We start from the raw sequence: 27215 nt of genomic DNA, 5'->3' as shown, positions 1-27215 counted from the left end.
TGAGGTGTGATTTTTCACTAACGGCAGGGTGCCTCGCGCATACCTACACTCCTAGACTCGAAGGTTCACGATATTATTATCATTATTATTCTTATTATTACACTAAACACTAAACACTGAGCTATGAAGTGCTTGTGTTTATAGAGAAACACACATACTACACACACGCACCAACCACCTAGCTCTCTTATATTGCCAGTTGCCTCGTATTCTTACTTGCTTGCTTGCTTTCTTGCTTGCCTTTTTTTTTTTTTTTTTAATGCACAACGCCGGTTTATATTTATTGTTAACATAAAGTAGAGTATAACCTGGCATCATATTTTTTTCTCCTTTTTCATTTATAACTACTATTTGAGATGCTGTGTGTGTGCTGTGTGCTGTTTGTACCCGTAGCTGTGTAGCTGTTGCTGCTAATGCGTGTTCTTATTATTGTCAGTGTAAAAACATCTCCGAGGTGTTATACTCCACGGAGAGCAGGAATTTTCACCATAAATAAAAAAAATATGTTATATGTTACGAGAAAAAAATAAATATTATACTCGCGTAATTCGTATTCGTACTAGAGAATTTGTCACCAAAAAGAAAGAAAAAAAACTTCCTGAAACATTTCGAGTCAATTTCAAACCATAGTTATACGTACACACTTATACTCGTACATGTAGGTATAGAGTAAGTTTTAAAGGAAATTCTGAACGCGATAATAAGCTGCAATTATAATTAAAGCGATAAAATCCATTAGCGAGCAACTAAAATGAGAGTAAGTATACGAGTTTGATAAACAGCTATAGGTACTATTGCGTTGTATACTGAATACATAAAACACGCGGGGTTTAAAATTTAGGTACCTATAGGCACTGGTTTGGCGTAGTGATAAATTGGTGAAAATAGTCTCCAAATTAAGCATTATTTTGATCAAGCTAGTAAATCACTCCAGGTTAAACGAGGGGTGAGGAGGCAAGGGCTGGTCTAATAAAAATTTCGAGCATTTTTAGTCTCAAGGCGATACACGACGAAGGAAGATCTGTATTATAGAAAGTCGTTCCAAGGTACGATTAAATTTCGAGTATTTGGCAATTTTTCTCGTCATAGGAAAAAATCTGGTCACGTTTTCTAAATCCTTAATGCTTCTTTTTTCGTGGTAATTAACGTGCGATGATGAATGAGCCAAGATGAGGAGTAAATTTCAAAAATGCTACTTGATATTCTTCCTATATTAGGAATGAATACGTAGGGTATTTTGATAATGGTACCGAAGAGTTTACTGTATGTAAGTATAATATGAGGAACTAAGTATACCGCAGCTTTGAAAATTTACGACGTAATAAGTATATACCTACTCTCGTACATAAATTCAATTTAAAAGACGCGCAATGTTCGACGATTTATGATTTAGACGAGGTTAGCATTCGATTTGGAATTTTTTTTCCCTTCAATGATGACTCTTTGATGGGTTTTAAAAGAGGTAGAGAAATGTTGAATGATTTTTTTTTTAGGGAGGGGGTAGAGAGTAGGGGGTGTTCATAATAAACTTTGAATTTGGAAAAAGAATAATTTTTTTGCAATTTCAAAAAAAACAAAAACAAAAACTAAAGTACATAATGGTAGATTTTTTTATGAGGAAATCACATGAAGTACATACATATGTTCCAATTTCAAAGAAAACCGAATTTTTGGAGGAATGAGCAAGTACAAAAACATCCTGAACTAAAATTTCAATTACTTACAAGGGAACCTCTTAGGTGTCCGCCTCCGATTTGAACGGGACCGCGATTTTTGGAAAGAGCATGTTCTAAAACCCCCAAATCCAAATTTTCAGCTGCCCAAGTTTATTTTTAGATTTTTGGCGAATTTTTGAAAATCCAAAATGGACTATTTTGGTGATTTATGCTTTTTTTTTAAAAAGTAGGTACGTACTTGATCAGTAAAAATGTTCAAAATAAGTCCTAAAACTGATATTAACCCCCCAAATCCAAATTTCGCCATTTCCAGCCATTCTGGAGCCTCCAGCGCTATTTTTCAATTTCTCCAGAATTTTGAATTTGCTCCAGAAGGCGTGAATATGAAGTTGGGCAGCTAAAAATCGTGTTGTGTATTATATTCGATCTGTTTATCAAGTTTATCTACATTTGAGTCGATTTTGGGAGGGACACCTCAAGAGTGGTTTTTTGACCAGCTTTTTTCACTTATAAGAAATCCAAAAAAATCAAAATTTTACCGTTTGCGAGGAAATTTTTGAAATTTGCGCGAATCGCTGTATTTCGAACACAACAAACCCCCTGAGGCGGAGTTTCATCATTTCCAGCCATTCTGGAGCCTCCAGTGCGATTTTTAAATTTCTCCAGAATTTTCAATTTTCTCCAGAAGGCGTGAATATGAAGTTGGGCAGCTAAAAATCGAGTTGTGTGTTATACTCGACCTGTTTAACGAATTTATCCACATTTGAGCCGATTCTGGAGCGGACACCACAAGAGTGGTTTTTTGACCAGCTTTTTTTCAAAATAAAATTATTCAAAAATCAAAAATTTCCCGTTTGCGAGAAAATTTTCGAAATTTGCGCGAATCGCAGTATTTCGTCATGAACTAACCCCACGAGGGCGAATTTCGCAATTTCCAGCCATTCTGGAGCCTCCAGCGCTATTTTTCAATTTCTCCAGAATTTTCAATTTGCTCCAGAAGGCGTGAATATGAAGTTGGGCAGCTAAAAATCGAGTTGTGTGTTATACTTGACCTGTTTAACGAATTTATCCACATTTGAGCCGATTCTGGAGCGGACACCACAAGAGTGGTTTTTTGACCAGCTTTTTTTCAAAATAAAAATATTCAAAAATCAAAAATTTCCCGTTTGCGAGAAAATTTTTGAAATTTGCGCAAATCGCAGTATTTCGTCATGAACTAACCCCACGAGAGCGAATTTCGCCATTCACCGCCTTTCTTGGGCCTTCAATTAATTTTTGGATATTTTTAGGTATAAAAAAAACTGGTCAAAAAACCACTCTTGAGGTGTCCGCTCCAGAATCGGCTCAAATGTGGATAAATTCGTTAAACAGGTCGATTATAGATAACACACAACTCGATTTTTAGCTGCCCAACTTCGCATTCACGCCTTCTGAAGCAAATTGAAAATTCTGGAGAAATTGAAAAATCGCGCTGGAGCCTCCAGAACAAAAAAGACGTCAATATTGAAAAAAAAAAGTCACAAAAACCAACACATTTTAGAGTTGGTGTTTAATATGTAAGTACCTACCTAACTCCGTTTGGAAAAATGCAAATTCCTCAACACTGTTTTGACATTAAATCAAAAACATTTCGCTGTCTGATTTCTAAATGAACATTACGACAAATTTTTCACCAAGTTGAAAATTTTTTATTCCAAAATTTGATTTTTGACGACAATGTTCTCATTCTAATTTAAGGTAGGTAGGCCTAGGTACTCAGCCATTTTTTATGTAAATGGACAGCTTTTTCAAAAAAAAAAAAAAAAAAAAAAAATACTCCATGGACCTCATTAAAATAAAATTTCATCGTTTCCAGAAAATTTAAAACTTTTGGGAAGATTTTGGAAGTATGTTTCTCATAATTTTTCTTTCCCTGCAAATGAGTGGGAAAAGGTTTGAGGAGCACCTGAAAATTTTTTTCATACTTTTTTAAAAAGACCAAGCTAAAAATTCTTTTTTTCAGTAGATTTCAGTCAGACATCTTGATTTCTTGAAGATATCACTTATCTATAATTTTTCAACGACGACGAGGAAATTCAAAAAATCAAAATTTTTCACAAGAATTTAGCCCTTAAATGATTAAATTTGGATTTTGAAAAGTTGATCCAGGTCTGAGAACCGATTTCTTACAGTTTTATTTTTAAAAAGTGCTGAATTGGTATTTTCAGAGATTTTCAATAATTTGTCAATTTACACTTCAAATTTTGTTCACAGGGGTTTTGAATCAATACATAATTATGATCTTTTCAAAAATCTCAGAATCGTGTTTAAAACAGTAAACGAAAAAAATAAACGATCACCAAAAATACAACCGCAGTTACTTCAGCAAAAGAAAAATTAAGTAGTAATCCAACACCACATCAATTTTTTTCCTTATAAGAAACACGTTATCAAGCCTAAGGGACAGGTAGGACTGCTAGATACCTAATTATACCGAATTTCACACGATTTTACTCACAATGATATAATTTTTGTACGTTAATAACAATTATTAAGCAAATTCTAGCGACGTTTAAACCCTTAAATGTAGCTTGAAGAAGAGATATACCTAATGTTTAGTACTTATATAAGATGGTGCACCTTAATTCCAATTCCAGCAATACCAATCGTAGCATATCCTATTTTCCGAGCAATAAATTCTGCCGCATGATAATGAACCCGGGCTAACAAAAATAGACATTAGGCAAGTTAACGAACCTGGTGATAACAGCACAATGTTTATGATGATTGTGATACTGGTCTATACGCGGTGCCCTCATATGCATAGTTATTATGTCTTTAGGTATACGAGTAGCGACTAGTATCTAATTTTATTAGTTGGAGGGAAAGGGAAGGGTTCAGATTGTTGAATGGTAAACTGTAAATATTCCAAGAATTTTTTTTTCTGGTTTAGATTTTTTTAAAAAAATGAATGGAGCTTGAAAGCACTTGAAACGTGTAGGTAGGTACCTTTAGCTGTCTATTTCTCAAACTTGTCAATAAAATGTCTCAACGATATGATGTTTGGTGACACTCGCGTTACTTTGTATTTTTCTTTTTGCCTTCACACAACTTCTCGTATTTCATCGAAATGTCGAAATGTTATAAAATTGTAAATTATAGTTTTCAATTATTTCAATTTCGAGTAACTGACTAAGTGACTAATTTATTTCATTTTCTATCTATTTTTCTGTCAATTCTGACTTCTGAGTATGATGTTATGAAATTACCTATAGTAACGACAGAAAGACAGAATTAATTACAATTTCATGTTCTTCTATAAATGATTGGTCCTTCAAGCAAGTAGATATACCTAAATAGGTGCAATTTTTGTACCAAAAATGATACAGCGATTCCTCAAATTATGTTCCAAATTCAATAGGTGGTTAAAATTGCTCATTTTTTCATAAAAGGAGAACATTTCTGCAGAAATTTTTATCGATCGATTTGATTGAGAAGGAAATAGGTAATGAATGACTTTCTCCTACATTTTTTTTTTCTGAAAATAACCCCACAAAAGAAGACCATTGTCATCCCCCCACCCCCACCCCCTAACTTTTAGACATGTAAGATAGGAACCAAAAAAATTGGTAAAACCGAAACCTTTTCTATTCATTTCACACCAATAGATAAGTATATGTGAGTAGCCTGTAAACCATCTGGTATTTCTGTAATTTTTTTCAAATTATCGTCTACACATCTATACATTGTATGTAGTAACTACTCATATATTCTTATTATACTTAGGTACAGTGGAGTGTCTCTTCACACGAAAATGGCATCAGCTCAGCTCATCGCTTACCAGCAAAGCAACTCCAAGATACTTATCGAATCGACAATAGATAAAGATAAACCATCTCGGTATACGTATATATGATTCTTACACCTATGATTACCATTCATTTGCAGATGGTTTTAAATGATTAAACTATACACCTAGCGTTTCGCGGTTCGAGCTAGGTAACGCCTCTTTAAGATATCTCACACCGAGCGTCGATAAAATTTAAATATACATGTTGGCGAAGCGCAAACACACCCCATACTTCATGTTACCGGGTGTCATGACACGTTGCAACAAACAAATACTCGCTTGTACTCGTAATTTGCTCAACGCTCAGCGCTGCTGGTAAGATTTTCTAGTAAAATATTCATACGGTTTGGTGAAAAGTGAAAACTTGAGTTGCATTTTGTATCGATTTGTATATAGTTATGGGTCGGTATGGGTTGGTTAGGTACGGAACGAAGGTACGAAGGTAATAAACTTAGGTATGCCAATTGCATTTGTACTTGTACATGATGTCTCATCGAACGTTTACTATTCAGAAAAGGTAGGTATAGGTGACATGAAATTGAACCCCTTCTATAAAAAGGGCGTTTGTTATAAAATTTATGAAGATAGGTGATTTAAAATGAAAAATAAAAAAAGAGATTACCGACGAAGACAAAAAAAAAATCTTTGAAGTTAAATGAGTCGTTTCAAATAGGAACACAACCGTGAAGATTTTTTTGGAAATTTTTGAAACGATCAGTTTTTTAGCTTCAATTTGGCACTCTGTTGATACAAATTGTTCATTTCCAAATTTTCAAAACGTTTTTTAAAAAAATGAAGAAAGAAATAAACATGCATTTGCAGTTAGTTTTTACCTAAAGTCAATAAAAAAATGAGCTATATTTTATGATATTTCAAAAAATATTCAAAAAAATTACGAAAAAAATGCTAAAAAAATCAATGGTTTGTTTTGTTTTGACCACCAATCGATTTCTCGTCATAAAAACATCCATAACCAAACCCCTGAAATTTAAAAAACATTCTCTGATAAAAGAAGCAAAACATTAATAAAAATGATAGAAATCGAAAAAATTCAAAGGAAAAAATTTTTTAAATGTTTGGAATTTTAGTCTTTTAATAGTCGGTACCAAAATAAATTTTTTTAAGCTGTTTTAGAACCGGATTCTGGAAAAAATTGTTTTTGAGGAATCATAGGTAACTATTTGGAGATCATAGCAAAACCATAGTAAATAAGGCATTTTTTTCTGCAATTTTTTCAAAGATCTGCTTTTGAGTATACTTTTGAAAATACTCATGCAACTTCAAGGTTTGAATTCAAAAATCTATCGAGGCCCTTAAAACGATGATTCGAGAAGTCAAATTTCAATTTTTTATGTCGACATTTGTGAACAAGGAATTAATTTTAAAAATAGTCGTTGAAGAAAATTTTTAATTAGAATCTGTAGAAAACGATCCCGGAAATTCGTGCCAAAATTGACTAAAAAGAACCACAAATACAGTAATTTTGAGTTCATCGATGATCAATGTTATTTTTGTCCTTTTTATGATGATTTTTCCGAACTAGAAAATCCAGAAATTTGCGAGTGACTCCAGAAAGACTTGAAACCACTACCGATTAATTGAAATGGTAGAAAATCAGAGTATTATACGAGTATAAGCCAAAGTTCAGATTTTTTGAGCTTTTGCAACGAATTTTTAAAAATCAAAAATTGCAATTTAGCTTGAAAATTGTTTTGCTCCTTCTTCCAAAATTATTTTCGATTCTTGAACATTTTTTTTCTTTTATATTTAAAATTGGAGCTCCAATCATTTAAAAAAAAAAAAAATTGAAAATGTTCTACTTACATAATATTTTTAATTTGAATTTTTTTTAAATAATTCCTTTTTAAGGAAAAGCCTTCACAAATCAAGTCCCTATGTTATTTTGGTGTTTCTGTAAGAAAATAAAAAGAATAGGTAATAAAAAATTGGACTTTAAAAATTTGAAAATTTAAATTGAAAAAAAAAATCAAAAGAATACTAAGAAATTGAAATCTATGAAAAATAATTTGAAAATTTTCACTTTGTATCAAGTCCCCAAAATAAAAAATAAAAAAATGAAATCGATTTTTAAAATATTTGAAAATTTTTAATATACTTGCCCGAATCCTTCTAAATCACACCTACGTAATAAAAAATGTTCCAAAAATTTAAGTAAGTACATACCTATATACAGACTTTCTATTTTACTTATGTACTTTTTATATGGGATCAATTATAACTTGAGAGCAGAGAGAATTTTTTTTCTTGAAAAGTAAATTATATATTGTGTTCTGTCCAAAAATTAAAAATTTCCAAATTTTTTTTGCAGACTTCAATTTCTTATTTTATTTTAATTTTTTCCATTTAACATGACTTGGGGGTTCAATTAGAAAATTTCTAACACAAAAATAGGAAATTTTCAACAAAAAAAAAAACATTTCATCACTAATGACAAATTGTTCCATTTTTCTTGATTTTTTTACTAGCTTTGGGAGCTTTCACCAGAGGAATCAAAATAGCTTTGGAGCACTTCGAAAAGTCTTATTTTTTAAAATGATTAATTCTCTAGAGAAATTCTGACCCAGAAATGGAAAAGTTATTTTTAGTAAAGGGATAGGATGGGAGGGGAGGGAAGAGGCGAGCTTATGACCCAACTTTTTTCGGACTTGAGAAAAAATTGAAAATATAAATTTATTATTGTCTTATCATAAAATCTGACAACTGGAGGGGGGGGGGGGTCTTCAAAATAGAAGCCTCCCTAATACAGCTTGATTCGAGAGTTCTGAGTTCGAATATTGAAATAAATATTAATTTTTTTGAATTCGAATTCTCTGTATCCTCCTTACCCCATTTTCTAGCATTCTGAACATTTCATTAAAATGTTTGGTTCGTTACCTCAATTTTTTAAAATAAAAAATCTTTTTTCAGAAAATGAGCCTTTGAATTTTTTTGAAATTGGTCAAACATCGAAAAATGAAATTCTGTTTTTGAAATTTGATCTGGAAGTATAATTCAGGACATTCCTTCGATTTTTCTTAGCCTCGTCTAAAAATCTCTTCACCGGTTGAGACACCTCTCCTTCGTAAATTCAAAAAAAGGGTAATTCTCAAAAAAAGTTTAAATTTCAACTAAAATTTTTCGAAAATGAAAACCTTTTTCTGAATTTTTTTCAAAAGGGACTTGATTCTAGGCATACCCAGGACCCCAAAAATGACCTCGGGCCCAAGTCATCTTCAATTGGGGCGGGGGAGGGGCTTTAAAAAAATTGGTGTCACATGTTGAAAAAAAAAGGCTGTTCACTACTTTTGGGTAGGTATAGGTATAACTGGAGCAGTTATTAGTAGCTTTAGCTCACAAAAAGTTCATCAAGTAGGTATCAGGTTCATTTTGATGGGAGTATTCAAACATGATAAGGTAGGTACTTTCCTTCGCCGTGGACAAAAAAATCATGATAGCCACGACGAAATACCAAACTGTACTATCCACGACGTAAGAAAAAAAGAACTAAAATTTGTTTTACTGGTAATAGAATCAATAATTTTTCAATTTTCAAAGTTGTGGTCATCAAGTACTTACTATTTGAATATTTTCTTTTTTTTCAAGAAAAAAAATGTCTCTTTTTAAACGTGAGAATGATAAGCCACGGCGATGGATCCGAAAAAAGGAAATCAGTACAATTTTCACAGATTACAATTTGCAGACTGGTTAACTGCATTTGCTTGATGGATTTGAAATGGGCGCAGCACTACTATCACTAAAACGATACAGTGTACCCATTTCACCTTTTAAAAAATCGAATAGGAGAGCCAGAAAAAAATTGACAAAAATTGGCCACGGCGATGGACCAAAAACTGGTTACATCACTTTATGACCTCGGTTTCAGGGTATAAGTATCATTCCAAAAATTTATATCAGTTCTGTCATTTACTCTTATATCATATAATAATATGTACCATTTTTTTTTTTTCAGAAAAAGTGATAGTGTAATTCATTTTTGAAGATGAAGTTGAAAATTTCAAGTGGTTACAGGCCACGACGATGGAGTTTTCAGGGTTCGGGGGGACTTGACCCATAGTGGAGGGGGGTTGGGGGCCGTTAAACTATATGCACGTGATTCCCGAGTTGGTATCTACACAATACCACTGAAAACAATTTCAATTGTCAATAGTATTCAAGTAAACCACCGGTTACATGATTTTTAAACTTTTTTTGAGAATTACCCAAAAATAAAAATAAAATAAAAATTGAAAGAAAAAAATATATTGAAAAAACTAAAAGAAAAAAATTGATTTCGATAAGAAAATTAAGACATTACGTAGGTAATTTAATCAGAAAATTATTTTTAAAAATTAGAAAACTGCTGAAAATATCTATTAAGAACTATTGTAGGTACCTACCAAAATTATTCAAAATTGAAGTGATCCATAAATATTTGAATTTGAGAAGTGATTTCTTGATATTAGGTTATTAATTTATTCAATAAATATTCATTAAAATAAATTGTTCCTCGCACATTCAACTTAATAAAATTTGAAATAGGTACACAATCAACGTTCAATAGCACCCTGTGGCCTGAACACCTACAGGGAGAGTGCCTACCTGCACCTGCAGGAACATCACTCATACACCTCTAACTTATACATCAACACGTCCACAAACAGGTACACTTTTTTCACCCATTACTACATATAACTCGTGGATAAGAGTAAGTAAATTTAGGTTAAACCGTATTGTGACGATAAATCGATATTAAAGCTTTATTATGACGCGGTTGTACGTGTAATCTATACCATAACAAGTACCTAACATTACTACATTATTAATGAAGCGTAAAAGCTGAACTTACTTGACCATGTTTATCCAATTCGTTATTGGTAAGCTTAACTTTTTCAAAGGAAACAATTTGTTTTCTAAGTTGATCGCCGCTGAATGGCGAATCCGGATGCATGTATAGTCTATTCGGTGCCGGCGGGTCAGCTTTGCCGGCCACAAGCCAGCAAGATCTGTGATAAGCATATCTATATCTTTTATTATCTACCGGAATAATATCCATTAAAACTGCATATTTTTGATCCGATCTAACACCTGTAAACGATACCCTGACCGTGGGGAACATTCGTCTGTAACAGAAAAATATATACATAATTTGTTAGTCACACAGAGTCATCGTCACCAAAACTAATATAAATTTAGGATACATAGTCGATTTATTTTCTCTACTATACAATGTAGAAATACAATATTCGTGTATACACGTTCACGTTCGTGTAAATAACATATTATAAGCCCTATATATATGTACTAATTTTAAAACACCATTTAACTACGTAAAGGTGCTAACGTGTGTATATGTATAACTTTTCGTCATCCACATGATTAAAATTCATCACGTCAACTTGTGGGCTAGATTATATATTCCAGATAACGATACACCTCGTATATTGCTATGAAAAATTTCAATTTAGATTACTCCCTCAGCAGTCCCTCTTCGAAAGAATGAAGCAAAAAAGTAGCATGTGTATTGTAAAAAAAAAAAAAAAAAATGGACGCATATACGAAGGCAATCACTCAAGCTACGTCTTTGGCTTATAAGAAGAGCTCACACAGCCACAGACAAGAGGTGAGGAAGGACCATAGGTAGAGGTATATAAGTTGATGAATATAGCTCGGTGTTATAGCGCTTGTTATAATGTTATCGTTACCGTTATCGTTGTAGGTTCATTTTACACGTTGCCGGTCGCCGGTGTTCTACATTATCAACAAAACTATTATTATCGTTTTTATCATCGGCAATTAGTTGATTCACACGTTTCTTCTTTATTATAAAGTACTAGCGCCGCCGCCGTGCTACCAGACCTAACAATTTCCAGCGTCGACTGCTGGAGAAGAGCAAAGAGCTCGTACTTTAAGTACGAAGAATAGGCTATATATATATAAGGCGCATGAAAACGTTATTACAGACTTCTGGTCGTGCTTTTTACTTTACAGTGAGGTGTACTACGAGTAAAGTAAGTATGTGCTGTGTATGTAGAGAGGATCGAGCTATAGGTATACCTTATATATGCAATACTATCTATCTTACTCTAACCTACATCATCATCGAGCCCGCAACCAACACCATACCCGGTTTCTGTTCACTCTTGGTTTTTATCTGAAAACGAGATCTTCGTCGAAACTAATAAAACTTCGGCTACCCGTCATTAGTAGTTAAGTATTTGCGTGTTAAAGCGCATTTTAACTTCCGTCTGTAAATTCAACCAACAAACGCGCGGCTTTGCTTAATTCATATCTGTTTCTTTTTTATATATACGATATGAAGAAAGAGAGCGAAGAAGTAGAGAGAAAAAAAAAAGGTATACATATTAATAGAACTAGGTGTAATAAGTACAGCGTTCGGGGCTATTAAATTATACCCATCGAGGGAGGGGGATGAAAGAGAAAACACTTGTAAAAAGGTACATTGGTTTTTTTTTTTTTACTTTTGTTTCAGGGTTTGGAATTAACCTGCAGGAACCACAACAAAGGGACTATTCAATTCGATTCGGCAGAAATGACCGTGGAGAGTTTCTAGGAAACTTTTGGTTTCGATATTCTCACCTCATCGTGTTGCTATTTTGAGTAGGTATATCCATCACGCTTTGCATATTGATGGTATGTATAGTAGTCTATTTTTTTGTTGGAAAAATAGGTATTCTTTATTGTGTTTCGATGGTATTCGTGATAATTGCTGGTAATATCTACTAGATGTTATAATTATCCTTCAATAGCTGTTTATAACATCGCAGCTATGTAATTTGTAAAATTATTTTAAGTATTTTACTTAGGTATAGGTTGCGCAGACACAAAGACCGAATTCTTCTTTAGAAATCGATTTGTTCGATTCTTTGAACTCGTGTTTGGTGTTTCACTTTCAAAGATATGGGCTGCAATTTGAAAATGAAAAAAATATGCTATTGTTTGGAGTTTTTTTTTTTTTTTTTTGAAACTGAAACATGAAAAGAAACCAGTGAGAATGGGTAGGTTTTGTTTTGTTCCGGTGGTTCCTGTGTGTTTTTTTGTTTTTGTTTTATAGAAATGGAAACTTCTGTTGTGGTTTTAAAACATAGGTATTAGGATTGGATTGAGAGTGAAACAATTGAAAAGTGCATTGCTCCCTGGCGCAGAACTCTCACCTGTAAGGCGACTCCTAAATCCTGAAATTATCGGTGTTTTTATTTCTTTAAATCACGAAGTGGTTGAAAATGGAATAAGGAAATGCGAAATTTTCCACTCCCAAACTTTACAAGCATACCTTTGTACAAATTATCGGAGGAAAAGGGGGTTGCATTTTTTCAAAATGTCACAATGGTGAATAGTACGAAGCTCGGTATTCAAACTTTTTTTCATTTGGTAGGCGGGTATTTTCAAAGTGGTGACTGGGAGAGGAGGGATGGAGGGAAGGAGTAGCACTGCCGAGAGCCAATGTGGACCCACTGTAAAAAATGAGGGTCTCGTGGAAAATTTCCAAACCCTCATTTTCCTTTAAAAGCAAGAGCCACTTGTGTGAGTGTGCTTTTTTTAAAATTGAGATCGAAAATGAGTTGATTAGAAAAAAAAAAATTTCCACAAGTTGCCCTCTGTGAAGAAGCCCTCCCCTCGCCCCCCAAAAATGATTTTTCGTTTTCAAAAAAAAAATTACCTGTTGGAGAAGTTTCCTTCAAAAATAACATTTTTGACATTTTTTTTGAAAATTTAGATCAAGAATAAATTTTGATATGCGAAAAACAATTCTTGGAGAGAAGTTACTTTTTTCTTGAAGAGAAGTTTTTTTTTTAGAGAATGTTTTTCACTGGGGACTTTTTTATAAGCAAAGTTTAAAATTTTGTTTCACGATGTTTCTATTTTTCCTTTAAAAATAGTTGGTTTTCATTTTTTTTTTTTTTTCAAAAATGAAGTAAAATCTACATTTTAAAATGAAATATAAATTCCAAATTCGTAAAATTGAATTTAATGTCATCATGCCAACATTTTTTTTATCAATTAATGTTCCAAGTCATAGACCCCCCCCCCCCCCCCCCGAAAATTAATTCTTTCTAGGAGGTTGGACCGAGATATAATTACATTAATTAGCTAATGAAAATATTGTGTTTAAGCACATAATTTTATTCCAAAAATAATCAAAAACTTATATTCCAGAAAAAATGATTAGAAATTGAAATGAGTATCAACAGACAACAAGTCATAAAAGTGGAAAATTGAAAAATGCCATAAATCGGCGAAGTTACAATTCTTTAATTTAAAATCTGATTAAAATGAAAGCTTATTCGTGCACTTACGAAAAATAATGATTCAAAATAAGCAAACTTGCTGTCCAAAAAAAAAGTTAAATTAATTTAGAGAATAATCAGAATTTAATACACCTGCACAGTGCACTTTAATTTTGTTTTTGTGTATCTTTAATTTTTTTGTTTTTTTTTTTTCAAACCAAAATTTTCAAAAATTTTCGTTTAGTTTTTGTCTGCGTGGAAATGTTATCTTCTTTTTAAAGAATTCATCCCAAATTTTCTCTTCTCCTTGCCTAAAGTGTTTTTTCTTTGCTCTTGAAAGTTGGAAAAAATGTTTTGAACGGTGGGACCGTGGGAGGGAGACTCAAAGCGAAGGGCGATGGGCAAAAATTTTTACTTTGTGCAGCTCCAAAATTTAGCTCAACTTGTGAAAAATTGAAAAAAAAAATTGAAGAATATAAACCCAGCTGAATGTTGATAAAATGTTTAAAAATTCAATATTTAAAGAAGAACTGACGTGCAGAATTTAAAAAAAAATCAAAATTAAAAACAATTAATTTAGGAAGGCCTACCTACGAAACAGATGAAAAAATTACACAGAGATTTAGTAAAATTACAATACTTTGAAAAAATTGACAGAAATGATGGAAAACCACACACACACACACAAAAAAAAAATTAAAAAAATAGTTTATAATACTTCAATGGAAACAGAAGACCGATACTTTGTGATATAGATTGATTTGAAAATAGGAAAATTTTTGGACTAGGGAACGTAAGTGAGTAGGAATAGGTATAGGAATTTTACTGTTGAGATAACTGGGGTGAGTTTATATAGGAAATAATAACCTACCTATATCAACATAAATTAATGCTCTAATTAAATGGAGATAGCTTTCGAGTAATCTCAAACCAAAACAGGGGAACATATCTATTTACAAGGTAGACAGAGTCTACAATCATAAACCATTTCCGGACAATGTCCTAGTTTTATCTAACTCGAATTAGTAATTAAAAATTACGTACATTTTAATTCCAAAGAATAAAATGAGATGGTTACATATTGAAATCTTTCACTAGATTATCTAATTTGAAAACTAGGCGAATTAAATCCTTAACTGGATTATCTAAATTGCAAGCTTAAGAAAAAACCATCTCCTTGATTATCTAATTAATAAGTTGCGACTACAATTCTTAGCTGAATTATATAGTAGCCTAGTTTGAGAAAGCCCCTAAATACTGCCCGGAACTATGGCATGAGGAGTTACCTCAGCCTAGCCGGTTTGCTCGAATTAAGAACTTACTCCATTTGATGCATACTCAGGAACTAAAGTTGAAAATAAATCATTTGAAATAATTCGAACTCGTGTACCGAAATATTACACCATTTAATAATTGAAAAGAGAATGTTCACCAATTACATTATCAAAAAGATAAAATACATTCGAACAAACACGTTCATATACTCGAATTACCGAAAACATACTGACGTTAGGTAGGTAAGTACCTAACGTCATAAGTTATCAATTTTCCCACCTATGATTTTAACCTTGAAGAGGATCATCGAATTTATGCCAGTACAATTGCCTAACTATTTCTATTTAGGCATCCTTACATGACATAAACTCTCCCCCCGACAAAAAGAAAATCGATAGGAGGGGAAAATTGACACTATACAAAAAATTTTGAAACAAAAACATTCTATCTAATATAACATTAAACATTCAGTTAACTTTCTACAAACAACATATTTACATTTTTATCAAAAAGATACAATTAAACGAGTACAAAATCAAAAAGATATGAAAAAAGCTCAATAATCGGAAAAATACATCATCCAAAAAAAAATTACACGACAATTACAAAAAGTTAGTACATAGATTCAAAACATAACCGAAAATCGATACAAATCACTCGAATACTAAACGAAGAAAAATCTAAACCGTTACATTTCTTTGATTATCGACCGCCACGAGTCTGCTTAATTAGGTATCTTTCTATCGGCTGAAATTCGAATTGTAATTGATCTCGAGTCATTAAGCTTAAACTCCTCATTATGCCAATTGATCGAACTTCAGGAATCTTGACTTTACATCGAGCTGATCGAGACAAGGGGTTTTGAGGAGGTCCACTTAGGTTGAGAATTACCGTTGATGGATCGTAACTAATGATATAAGGCTCGAGTTGCTGCCGGCCAATTATTACAGTACCGTGGTGAGCTTCATGTTTCCTACGAGTTTGGAAATCCACCACATGACACTTAATACTGTGGGTCTCATTGACGTGAAAATGAATATCCGGTGTTAACTTTATCGGCACGTCAGTGGTTCTTCGCGATACCAATCGGAATTCATCTAGCCAAGGCACGTATATCGCTTTGGCATGATCGAGCACTTCAAAGTTGAAAGAGACGTACGGATCGAAGAAAGTCAAAGCAGCATCGTTGATCAGAGACACTTCGAGGGTAGGATCAAAAATAATTTCTAAGTTATTGTTATGTATCTTTCCCAAAATCGTCAATAAGAAATTAAAACTCGAGTCGCGATTATAAGACCATATCGGTGGTACAACATGAATCGCTGGAAAAATCTCGTTTTGGAACGTACGCCTAACCAGGTTCAAATGATTCCGCCACGCTACAGCTTCTATGTGAATTCGAGGCCATTCAAATGTCTGCCTTTGTCTATACAGATGGTAACGAGGTATGACTATTTTAAAATGCACGTATGTTCCTCTCGTCATCGCATTCCACAGCCTTAAATAATGGTTCGGGAAGTCTCGGTCGGATGGATTCCAGTTAATTGTAATTCGTTGATATTCGGCTGGGAAGTTATATGGAATGTAGTGTACGATCTCGCAAATTGGAATTAATTCACGATCCACCAAGTCATTTGAGAAAATCTGTGGACCATCGATTTCACCGTAATTCAAATTTGGGAATCTCGCAGAGAGGTATTTTGGTGATGGTTGAATTGGAACAGCAGCAGGTACTCGAATGGGATTATTCGTATTAGTAGCTTCATCATTAGTCGGCTTCGATTGCGAAAAAGAAGTAGTAGGCTGACTTGACGTAAAGGCGACCGGTTCGATGGACAATTCTTTATTCGCTTTAAACTTCGCCACTACTTCGTCAATGGTCATGGTGCTCGAAATTGGTGCGTGTGAAGGAGGTAGGAGCTTCGTACGATTCTCAGGAATTTTGACAGCTGGTATACTCGAGTGTTCTTTCTCTATAGCCGACTTTTTCGGATTTGGAATACCTTCATCGGGACTCTTGAGTTGGTTTACTGCTTTTCCATCACATCGTGTTAATTTGACTTGTAATTCACGAACGCAGCGCTGATCATTGGTGACGGTGACCTTCAAATTATCGATTTTTTGGCAAGTTTTATTCAGGAGCTCGATTACTTCTTCGGATTCAGAGTCAGTGACAAAATCATCGTCACAATAGTCGTCGTAATCACCGGGTTTTGTATCGTCCGCAAATTCTACTTTTTTCTTCTCTTTGCTGTTCGTTTCAGGTGAGTTTACCGGGTATTCAATTGCGAGCATTTTGGCTGGAATTTCAGATTGCGAGTTGGATACTGATTCGGTTGAGTTATCCGCTCCATGACTTATGTTCGAATTAGTAGGCTCTGGATTCGGCGTTACGCCGTTTACGGACGGTTTCCAGAGGGTTTTGATCGCATCATCGATGAAACTCGCAAGACCCAAAATCTCGAACGTGACAGATGATACAAAATTCGAATAAGCAGGAACGTCTGAGGTTAGGATCGGTTTTAACTCCTCAAATTCTCCGGCGGCGAGTGACATTGCGATGAAATCACGTATATAGAGTTCGATGCGATGGAACTCACTTTCCACGTAGACGTGTTCAATATCGGCAGCTAACTTCATCTGTCCAATAGCATTGCGTATTTTGTATTCGATTGGGCAGTCGACTTTGGCGAAGACCATTCGTAGACGGCGATTTTGGTTCGAACGCGTAAACAAAACTCGAGTCTCAAGATTCTCTGGCATACATTCGAAATCACTGTAGCTTTCTTTCGTCGTCTTCATCGGATGAACATGGTTCCGATTACAAATCGAATACGCTTTATTCTGTGAACATAAAAATATTTACAAATGTACAGGTTAGAATAATTCTATGATACTTGTAACGATTTACAATCTATTCAATTTACAAATAAAATAAACTAAAAGAGAGACAAGAAAGAAGACTCAGACAAGAAGGCAAAGACTCCTATTCTTTTGGTGGAGGCTTTATATCATCAGTTGTGTGGTCATATTTTTTCAGATGTCGAATATTCTCTCGTATTATATGACCTGGTCGATTTTCGTCTTCAAGTTCATATACATTTATGAAAGGTTTCTTGATTATTTTATAAGGACCTTTCCATTGATGACATAACTTCGCAGCGACACCTTTAGCTTTTGATGATCTTGGATGATTTCGTACAAAAACTCGTTCACCTTTCTCCAAAATAACAGGCTTACGATATCGACTAAAATAATCGAGTTTTCGATCTCGATCTTTTTTCATATTTTCTTGGATCTTTTGAAGAATATTTGATGGTAAAACTCGCTTTTTTACAATATCGACCAATGGATCTGGAACTAATCTTCTCTTCACAGCTTCAAAGGGTATATAACCTGTTACGGTACTTTCTGTATAATTAAGTTTCTTCTCAATATCAGGCAATATTTGAAACCATGATTTCTGTTTGTCACTTAAATATTTCCTGATACTCGAACCAACAGTACTCATAATTCTTTCAGCTGGATTGCTATTTGGAGTGTAACGTGACGTATATCGGACTTTAACATTCATATTTTTCCAATAATCTCGCCAATAATTTGAAGAAAATTGAGGTCCATTGTCGCTCAGCACAATTTTCGGAATTCCAAATTCATTCATCCATATTTTAACTTTTTCGATCAAGTTAGTCGAGTTATTGGCTTTAATCGGGTACAATCGAACATATTTTGTAAAATGGTCTTCTACTACAAAAATAGTATCGCATCCAGCTGTACTCGGAGGTAGTGGACCAAAATTATCAACGCAAATCATCTGATTGAAGTACTCTGAAGTTATAGATTGAATTGGTCCATATAATCGAGTTGAAGTTTTTTGAGAAACTTGGCAGGAAATACATTCGTTCACGAACTGATAGACTTGAGTAGTCATTCCAGGCCAATCAAAATGACGTCGTATTATCTTAATTAACTTGGTAATTCCAACATGGCCGTATTCATAGTGATAATGTTGGATGACTTCACGTTGTAAACTTTTGGGAATAAATATTCTCCAATCATAATCATTTTGGTTCTGGTATACTACTAGTTTCAATTTATCATCGACTCGAGTTTTTTCTGGAAATTTCAAAATATAATGACGTACGACATCATCATTATTTTGAACAGCTCGAAGACGTCGAAATTCAGTATATAAACACTTTGGTGGTACATAGTCAAATAGAAACACCGTGAAGTTCTTATCATTTTCAGTGATGTTGAACGAATACCTTGAGAGGAAATCTGCGATCGAATTTTCACATCCAGAAATATGTTGAATATTCACTCTGAAGTTATCTAGGTATAATAACCATTTCATAATCCTATTTGGTAATAATTCATTTTTCTTCAAATAGGTTACAGCGATATTATCTGTATATAAGTTCACTTCATTGCCAGCTAATAGGTAGTAATTTTTGGCTAATAAATGTACCACTGCTAGTAACTCGAGTTCCATCACTGAATAGGATTTTTCATATCCTTTCAAAACTCGAGATGTAAAGGCAATTGGCATCATCCAATCAGTTTCATCTGCTCGAACTGGTTGCATAACTACTCCTGCGATGGCCTTCGTAGAAGCATCGGTATAAACGTAAAAAGGCTTTGTAAAGTCTGGATATGCTAATAACGTTTCTTTCGCCAATTCTTTCTTCAATAACTCAAAATGCGCAATATTTTCTTTCGTCCAAATAAATCCACCTTTATCAGTTGTCATCGCATAAAGGGGAGCGCAGAGTAGACTAATTCTGGGCATGTACTCTCGGTAGTATTGAAACATGCCCAAGAATTGCTGGAGGCTTTTTACGTCTTTTGGAAGCTCAAAATTCAGTATAGGCTCGATTTTTTCGGGATCCACCTGGACTCCCTCATCAGAGAAAATCATTCCAAGGTATTTAATTTTACGACGACACCATTGCGTTTTTCGAAGATTGAGTGTCATTCCAGCAGCTTTTACTTTTTCTAGGAATATTCGAATGTGTTCAAGATGTTCTTCAATTGTTCTTGAATATATGATAACATCATCGACGTATACACCTGTGAATTCTTCACATCCACGAAGTACCAATCGTAATGCATATACGAATGCTGCGAGACTGTCTTCAGTACCAAATCCCACAACGGTCATGACGAAAGGAATACCGTCAATGATAAATGATAGCACGCATTGTTGGTCTTCAGCAAGTTTGATTTGTAGAAAGCCATTGTTGAAATCGAAAATTGTGAAGTATTTCATGTCCTTGAACTTCATACGCATATGGTTAATATTCGGAGGTTCAGTCGAATGTCTCAAAATAAATTCATTCAAAGGACGACCATCTAGGCAAATTCGCACTTTACCACCACCTTTATCGACAAAAACGAGACCTAACTTGTAAGGAGATTGACGTTCTACTACCTTACCCTCTTTTTTCCATTTTCTTATAATTTCGGCTACACCATCTTCATATCTATGAGGAATTGGTCGAGTTTTACACCATACTTTATGAGGTGGTGGCAATTTATTACCAACGAATGCAAATCTATGTTCATAACAATTGCATAATCCTATCCTATTCTCAAAAGGCTCACAATTGTTATAGATATGTTTACGCAACGTACCTTTATGTTTAGTTGAGAGCTCGGTGCCTTCAACTGCTTCTTCTATTTTGTACTGCAATTCTGTCTCGATAACGTAAGCTGGATTCTCACTGATCGAAAATATTTCTTCAGGTTTCATCAATGTAATGAACTGGACCTCTTTGAGTGGCTTCTGTTTAGGATCTTTGTTTAACTCGAAATTAGCTGGATTTTTGTCAGCATCTTTGTAAGGAATTTTAAACGTTCTATTTTGCATAATCGTAACATTCGGATCCGTGACTTCGACGTAATTACCAGCGGTATGGATTACCATTTCGAATTCGCTCATTAAATTTCTGCCAATAATTAAGGGAGTATTCAGATCTTTCACAACGAATACTTGAATATTATAAACTCCCTTTTGTGGCTTTTGGCATGGAAAACTCATCGGTACGTATGCCATTTTGTTGATTTTCGGATGAGATTTCGTCGCAGCCAAAGAGAATTTTTGTCCCATCCCTTCAGCTCGAACTTCGCTTTTCCTCAATTCCGGGTACTCAGCTACTATGCGTTCGAATACGTTTTCATTCATCAGTACGTGGGAGCACCCATTGTCAAGTAATGCATCTACATCGATTTTGCCAAACTGGACAGTAATTTTCGGCGATACATCTTTGTTTTTATACTCGATCTCGATAGGATTTAAAACATCGATTATGCTATCGTTCAAATTGAATGAAACAGGCTGGTCACTTTTTCCATAAGTTCCATCGAGTAGATTATCGCGTTCTTTTGATTCTTTGTCTCTTTTTGGAAATAAATTTACTTTGCAATATTTCTTGAAAAAACTACACATTTCGTAATGCAGTTTGCTAAGTTCACAATATTTCCATTTTGCATATCCAGGTAATTTCGAACTCGATTTTCCGCTATCATATAATTCTCCTTTAGGTTCATAGAGAATTTTGCCTTCAGCGACGTATTTGAACCATTTATTTTCAGAAGGAACCAGTTCATTTCTTTTAACAAATGGTGAAAAAGCATTCCAAAAAAGACATTTTTCTTGATTTCGAGTTGTAAAATAAATTGTTTTATTTATTTCCTCAAGAACATCCCAATAATCTTTTGTTGGTGTAGGAAAATTTATCGGAGGAATCAACGCTAATACGATGTTTGGTATTTGATAATAATCTCTAAGTTTCGATACAAGTTTATTCAATTCATTCTGGAACATTGAACTGTCGAATTTCTTGAAAATCGATTCTTGCAAACCCAGATGAACTAAAGCGTGATCAGTTCCAAAAGGAATATCGAATGTTTTTTCTTCAAGCAATTCATTAGCTCTTTTCGCCGTTAATGAATCACCAACTAGCAAGTATTCTTCTTCTTCTTTTGCGATGTTGGTATTCTCGTGGAATTGTAAAAATTTGAACATTTGTTGACTGCCAATATATAATACACCTCCATTAAAAAGAAATACTTTTTCTTTTTTAGGTATCTCTGGAACAACTGGAGGTATCACTGGAGTGTCTTTTTTGTTAATAATCGCAGCCTGATGAGAAGAGGTCGACTTTGATCGATTTGAGGTAGCACCGCGACCGTTGGTGTTACCTAATTCAAGTTTAAATCATCGATCGATATTTCAATTTCGTTACATTCGAATTCTTCGTCGAAATTTGGAGGATTTTCGACATCGTAATCTTTGATGTTTTTATTTGCATCGACGTAACAAACTGAAACTCCTTCTTCTTTCATATCGATTTCATTAACACTGCCAACTGCTTTGAATCGAGCTTTTCCATCACGATCAGTACGCTTAAAAATTTGACCTTTATCAAATTTCTCAAAAGGATTAAATTTCTTTGATCGATTATCACTAGAACTACTAGTTCTATTCGAGCTACTTGAACGTGAATCGTCATTAGTTGAAGACGATGAGCCAGATTTTTTCATCTTACTAATTAATGGTTTTACAGCTTGGTGGTAATATATAGAAGCGTCCATATCTTTTTTATTTGATATTCCACCATCTTCCATTTCACGAATTTCTTCGATAATGTCTTCAATAGTATCACTGGCCGTGCATTCTTTAAAAATTTCGCGATACTCTGGTCCAATTTTAGTCAACAAAACTTGTACGATCCATTTTGCTGTGACTGAGGTATTCCACCTCATTCTTCTCAACCAAAATGTAGAAAAGTCGACGACACTTTGTTGAGGTTTCTTCTTGTCTTTCTCGAAATTTCGGATATCTCGTTGCTGATTGTTGATTGTTGAGAATTGCTTTACTAACTTTATAGCATTCTCGTGCCATGGACCGTCAAATTTTATGGCTTTTTTGTAATTCAATAATTCAGCGTGTGACAAGAAAAAATCGAGTGCTAGATTATACTCCTTGTTTGTTCGTACAAGTTGGCGAATTTCATTCTCGAACTCAATTAAAAATTCCTCAACAGTTCTATGATCATCTGAAGCTTTCCAAGGAGTAACTCGAGCTCCTTCACAAATCACTTTAATCGATTTGTTACTAGCTGAATTATCAGTACTCGAAAATTCCACTTCATCAATGATTAGTAATGATCTCGAACCAGGAATACCAATCTCAAACTCTTCTTGTTTGACGTTCAAATTAAAATTCCGTTGTGGAATTGTAATACAAGTTGGTTGTGGAACAAAATCTCGACCTCCTGCTGAACTTCGATTTGGTTTGTTATGTATAGCAAATTGCATAGCTACAGATTCAGACATTCTTTCATTCGTTATTTCTAAAGCATCAATTAATTGTGCCGCAGTCACATTATTCGAATTCTGTGATGTTCCTGCTTCATCAGCACCGGGTAGTAACGATAATCGCTTACGATTAATCTCTTCTAACTCCTTTTGTCTCTGTTTCAATCGAGCGTTTTCAGCAATCACTGCTTCGTATTCTTGCTGAGTATGAGACATTTCTGCTGGTTGATATGTCTCGTCGAATACTTCGTTATCTTCCGGTGGAATCTCGACTGGAATTCGTATCACGTCACTACTCGTAGAATCGTGCGTTTTTTGCGAGCGTGGACGAAATTTCGATTTGGTTTCTTTATAGAAACCTACTGGAAGTTTCTTTGGTCGCAATTCACGTTCGGGGAAAAATATTTTGGCTCGTCGACGTTCTTTCTTCTCGGCTGAATTTAAATCGAGTTGTTCCGAAGAAGTCGATAAAGATGATGAATTCGAAATTGTTCGGGCTCGATGATATTTTATATAACCGTCGGAAAATTCAGGATTGTAAACAGTTTCGTTGAACTGGTCTCGAAAACCACTTAATTCTTTATCAATCGAACTATCTGCTTCGTTGGATGTAGTCGTAGTATCGATTTTGTCGTTTGGACTAATAGACAACTCGAGTACAAAACTATCAGATATCGAATACTGGAGAACTGCAGGGTCAGTATAATGAATACTAACAGACGGAGATTTCGAATCTTCGTTGATCTGGATCACAGGCTCTTCTTCGTTATTCACTATGGAGAATAATCAATAAGTACAAACTCGAGCGTTTACACCGACTTGTTCTGGGCAGTATTTTCCTAACTATCTCTAAAATCCCTAACTGAACTATTTCCCTACTTCAATCAAGGCGATGGTCTAACACAAACATTTTAAAACTAAAACTAACCTAAATTGTCCAAAAACACCTTACGTTGCATGAAAAATTCCGAAAGGGATTCATTACCACGTCAGGCGCCAGGTTACATTTTCATAACCAATTTTGGCAAGTAAAATACTTTTGGACAATTACACAACACAATAATAGTATAGAAAAATCAAGTTCAAATGTTTTCTAAATCTTTACCTCTACAAACGCCATGATAATTGTAACACGATAAAAATTCCCACGTATACAACAGGATAGGATTGATGGAAAATAATCGAATTCGACACAATCTCGCGAAATACTCGAACCACACTTCACTTCATAAGAAACGAAAATTCAATTAAAGATTTACTCTCAAAAGTTCGAAATCGATCGCAAACACATTACTCGAATTAAATTTCAAATCAAAATCAAAAAACCGCATAAAATTCAAAACAAATTGCACGTAAACGCAAATACATACGAAGACGAGATGTTTACATTACAAAAGCTAGACAAATACTTAGTAGTAAAACTCAATGTTGCGATCGTTGGAGACTAGAAAGATAAGAAATACAAAATGGCGATCCAATACAATAGAGAAACGAATGCGTACGATTCTGAGAATTTAGTCAACACGATGTTGATTCCTCTATACTCATTTTTTTTTTTTTTTTTTTTTTTTTCGATGAATTTTATTAGAAAAACATAAACTTAAAGCTAAGGCGCATTTCTTATACTCGGGTACTCGAAAATACGCGGGAGAGGGGAATTTAATTTCGTGGCCTTTACCAAAATCCTTCCTAGCCGAGGCTATACAAAGTAATGTATTTAAAACTACATGTATAAGCGTGTTTTATTATACGTAGTAAATGATGATCGATTTCTGGTACTTTGTCGATGAGGTACAGATGGTTCGAATTATACGTGTCGTTATCTAGTTTGATTCTGGTACTCGAATGCTGGTACTTTACAAAGTTGGTACAACGAAAAGACTTGTATAATTATCGTTGCTTTCTGCTTGATGTTAAATACACTCTCTCACAAACTAGTTCCCTAAGTAGATAGGTACCTACCTATTCAGTACCTATCCACATGCGGACCGTACTTCACTATCAGGCGAGAGTGTCTCACAATGGAATATAGATAACGCGAGTTATAATTCTATTATCGGCCATATTTTATTACTCGAAACCTATCTTCATGCCTACATTTTGAACACATGTTCGAAGATGAATTTTGACACAAAAAATTTCGAAATTTGAATTTTTTATAGGATTAATTAATACCTATTAAACACACTAAGCCCTAGCCCCACGTTGGGCGCCAAATTAATTTATGTGATATAGATTGATTTGAAAATAGGAAAATTTTTGGACTAGGGAACGTAAGTGAGTAGGAATAGGTATAGGAATTTTACTGTTGAGATAACTGGGGTGAGTTTATATAGGAAATAATAACCTACCTATATCAACATAAATTAATGCTCTAATTAAATGGAGATAGCTTTCGAGTAATCTCAAACCAAAACAGGGGAACATATCTATTTACAAGGTAGACAGAGTCTACAATCATAAACCATTTCCGGACAATGTCCTAGTTTTATCTAACTCGAATTAGTAATTAAAAATTACGTACATTTTAATTCCAAAGAATAAAATGAGATGGTTACATATTGAAATCTTTCACTAGATTATCTAATTTGAAAACTAGGCGAATTAAATCCTTAACTGGATTATCTAAATTGCAAGCTTAAGAAAAAACCATCTCCTTGATTATCTAATTAATAAGTTGCGACTACAATTCTTAGCTGAATTATATAGTAGCCTAGTTTGAGAAAGCCCCTAAATACTGCCCGGAACTATGGCATGAGGAGTTACCTCAGCCTAGCCGGTTTGCTCGAATTAAGAACTTACTCCATTTGATGCATACTCAGGAACTAAAGTTGAAAATAAATCATTTGAAATAATTCGAACTCGTGTACCGAAATATTACACCATTTAATAATTGAAAAGAGAATGTTCACCAATTACATTATCAAAAAGATAAAATACATTCGAACAAACACGTTCATATACTCGAATTACCGAAAACATACTGACGTTAGGTAGGTAAGTACCTAACGTCATAAGTTATCAATTTTCCCACCTATGATTTTAACCTTGAAGAGGATCATCGAATTTATGCCAGTACAATTGCCTAACTATTTCTATTTAGGCATCCTTACATGACAACTTGACTTAAAAAACTGGATAAAAAATGAAAAATTTGAACATAAATGATGAAAGTTGAGATAAAAGAATAAGAACAATGTTGAAAATTAAAAAAAAAAAATTAAGTAGGTATTAAGTACACATAAAAATTACTTATATAAAAAATAAAAGTAAGTAGATATGTAATAAAAAATTTAAAAATTGAGAAATAGTCATAAAGTTTTTTTTTTTTTTTAAATAAAATGTGAACATAATACAGGCTTACTTGACTTTTTTTGATCAGATCTATTCAAATTTTCTCAGATTTAGTCAGGTCTGAACAGATTTCATCCAATCAAAACTTAAATCTCTGTTCAGATCTGGTCAGGTCAAATCATATCGATAGAATTTATCATGGATCTGATTGGATCTCCTCTTGTTCGATCAATTATTGAGTCTCCCCTACTTGATGTAGGTAATCAGGCCCTGACATAAGTACTTATCTAATTCGATAAAAACTTTGATCTGACCAAATCGAATTCCATGTGGTCAGATCTGTTCAAGTCAAATTCTCAAATTAGATCTCATAGAATGTGTATCACTAGGGGAATATCAAAAGAAATTTAAACTTAGTTATATAGTGAATTGATAAAGTAGATAGGTACGCTAAAATCCTCCAATTGTTTAAAAATTGAAATAATCGGTATATTTTGGGTCTACCTGCCTCCAACTTTTCATTGATATTCAACTATCTAGATACCTACCAATAATAATTCTGATCATCGA

General features: G+C 33.9%; 2 protein-coding genes across 2 annotated transcripts in view; both read right to left on the bottom strand.

The window, feature by feature from the left end:
• Positions 1-27215, bottom strand: part of LOC135841616 (T-box transcription factor TBX20-like) — a 113319-nt gene that overhangs the window by 29318 nt on the left and 56786 nt on the right. The window contains exon 3 of the mRNA XM_065358651.1: positions 10352-10625. Within this exon, the coding sequence (XP_065214723.1) occupies positions 10352-10625 (274 nt within the window). The remainder of the gene's footprint in view (positions 1-10351; positions 10626-27215) is intronic.
• Positions 22233-26470, bottom strand: LOC135841615 (uncharacterized). The gene is made up of 2 exons (XM_065358650.1): positions 26154-26470; positions 22233-24124 (listed from the first exon to the last, which is right to left on the bottom strand). Coding segments are annotated over exons 1-2 (1893 nt in total). The 5' UTR covers positions 26155-26470.

This window comes from Planococcus citri, chromosome 3, assembly GCF_950023065.1.
Source record: "Planococcus citri chromosome 3, ihPlaCitr1.1, whole genome shotgun sequence".
NCBI classification, from domain to species: Eukaryota; Metazoa; Arthropoda; class Insecta; order Hemiptera; family Pseudococcidae; genus Planococcus; species Planococcus citri.
The sequence above is the reverse complement of the archived record's forward strand: the minus strand, read 5'-3'. Positions and strand labels throughout refer to the sequence as shown.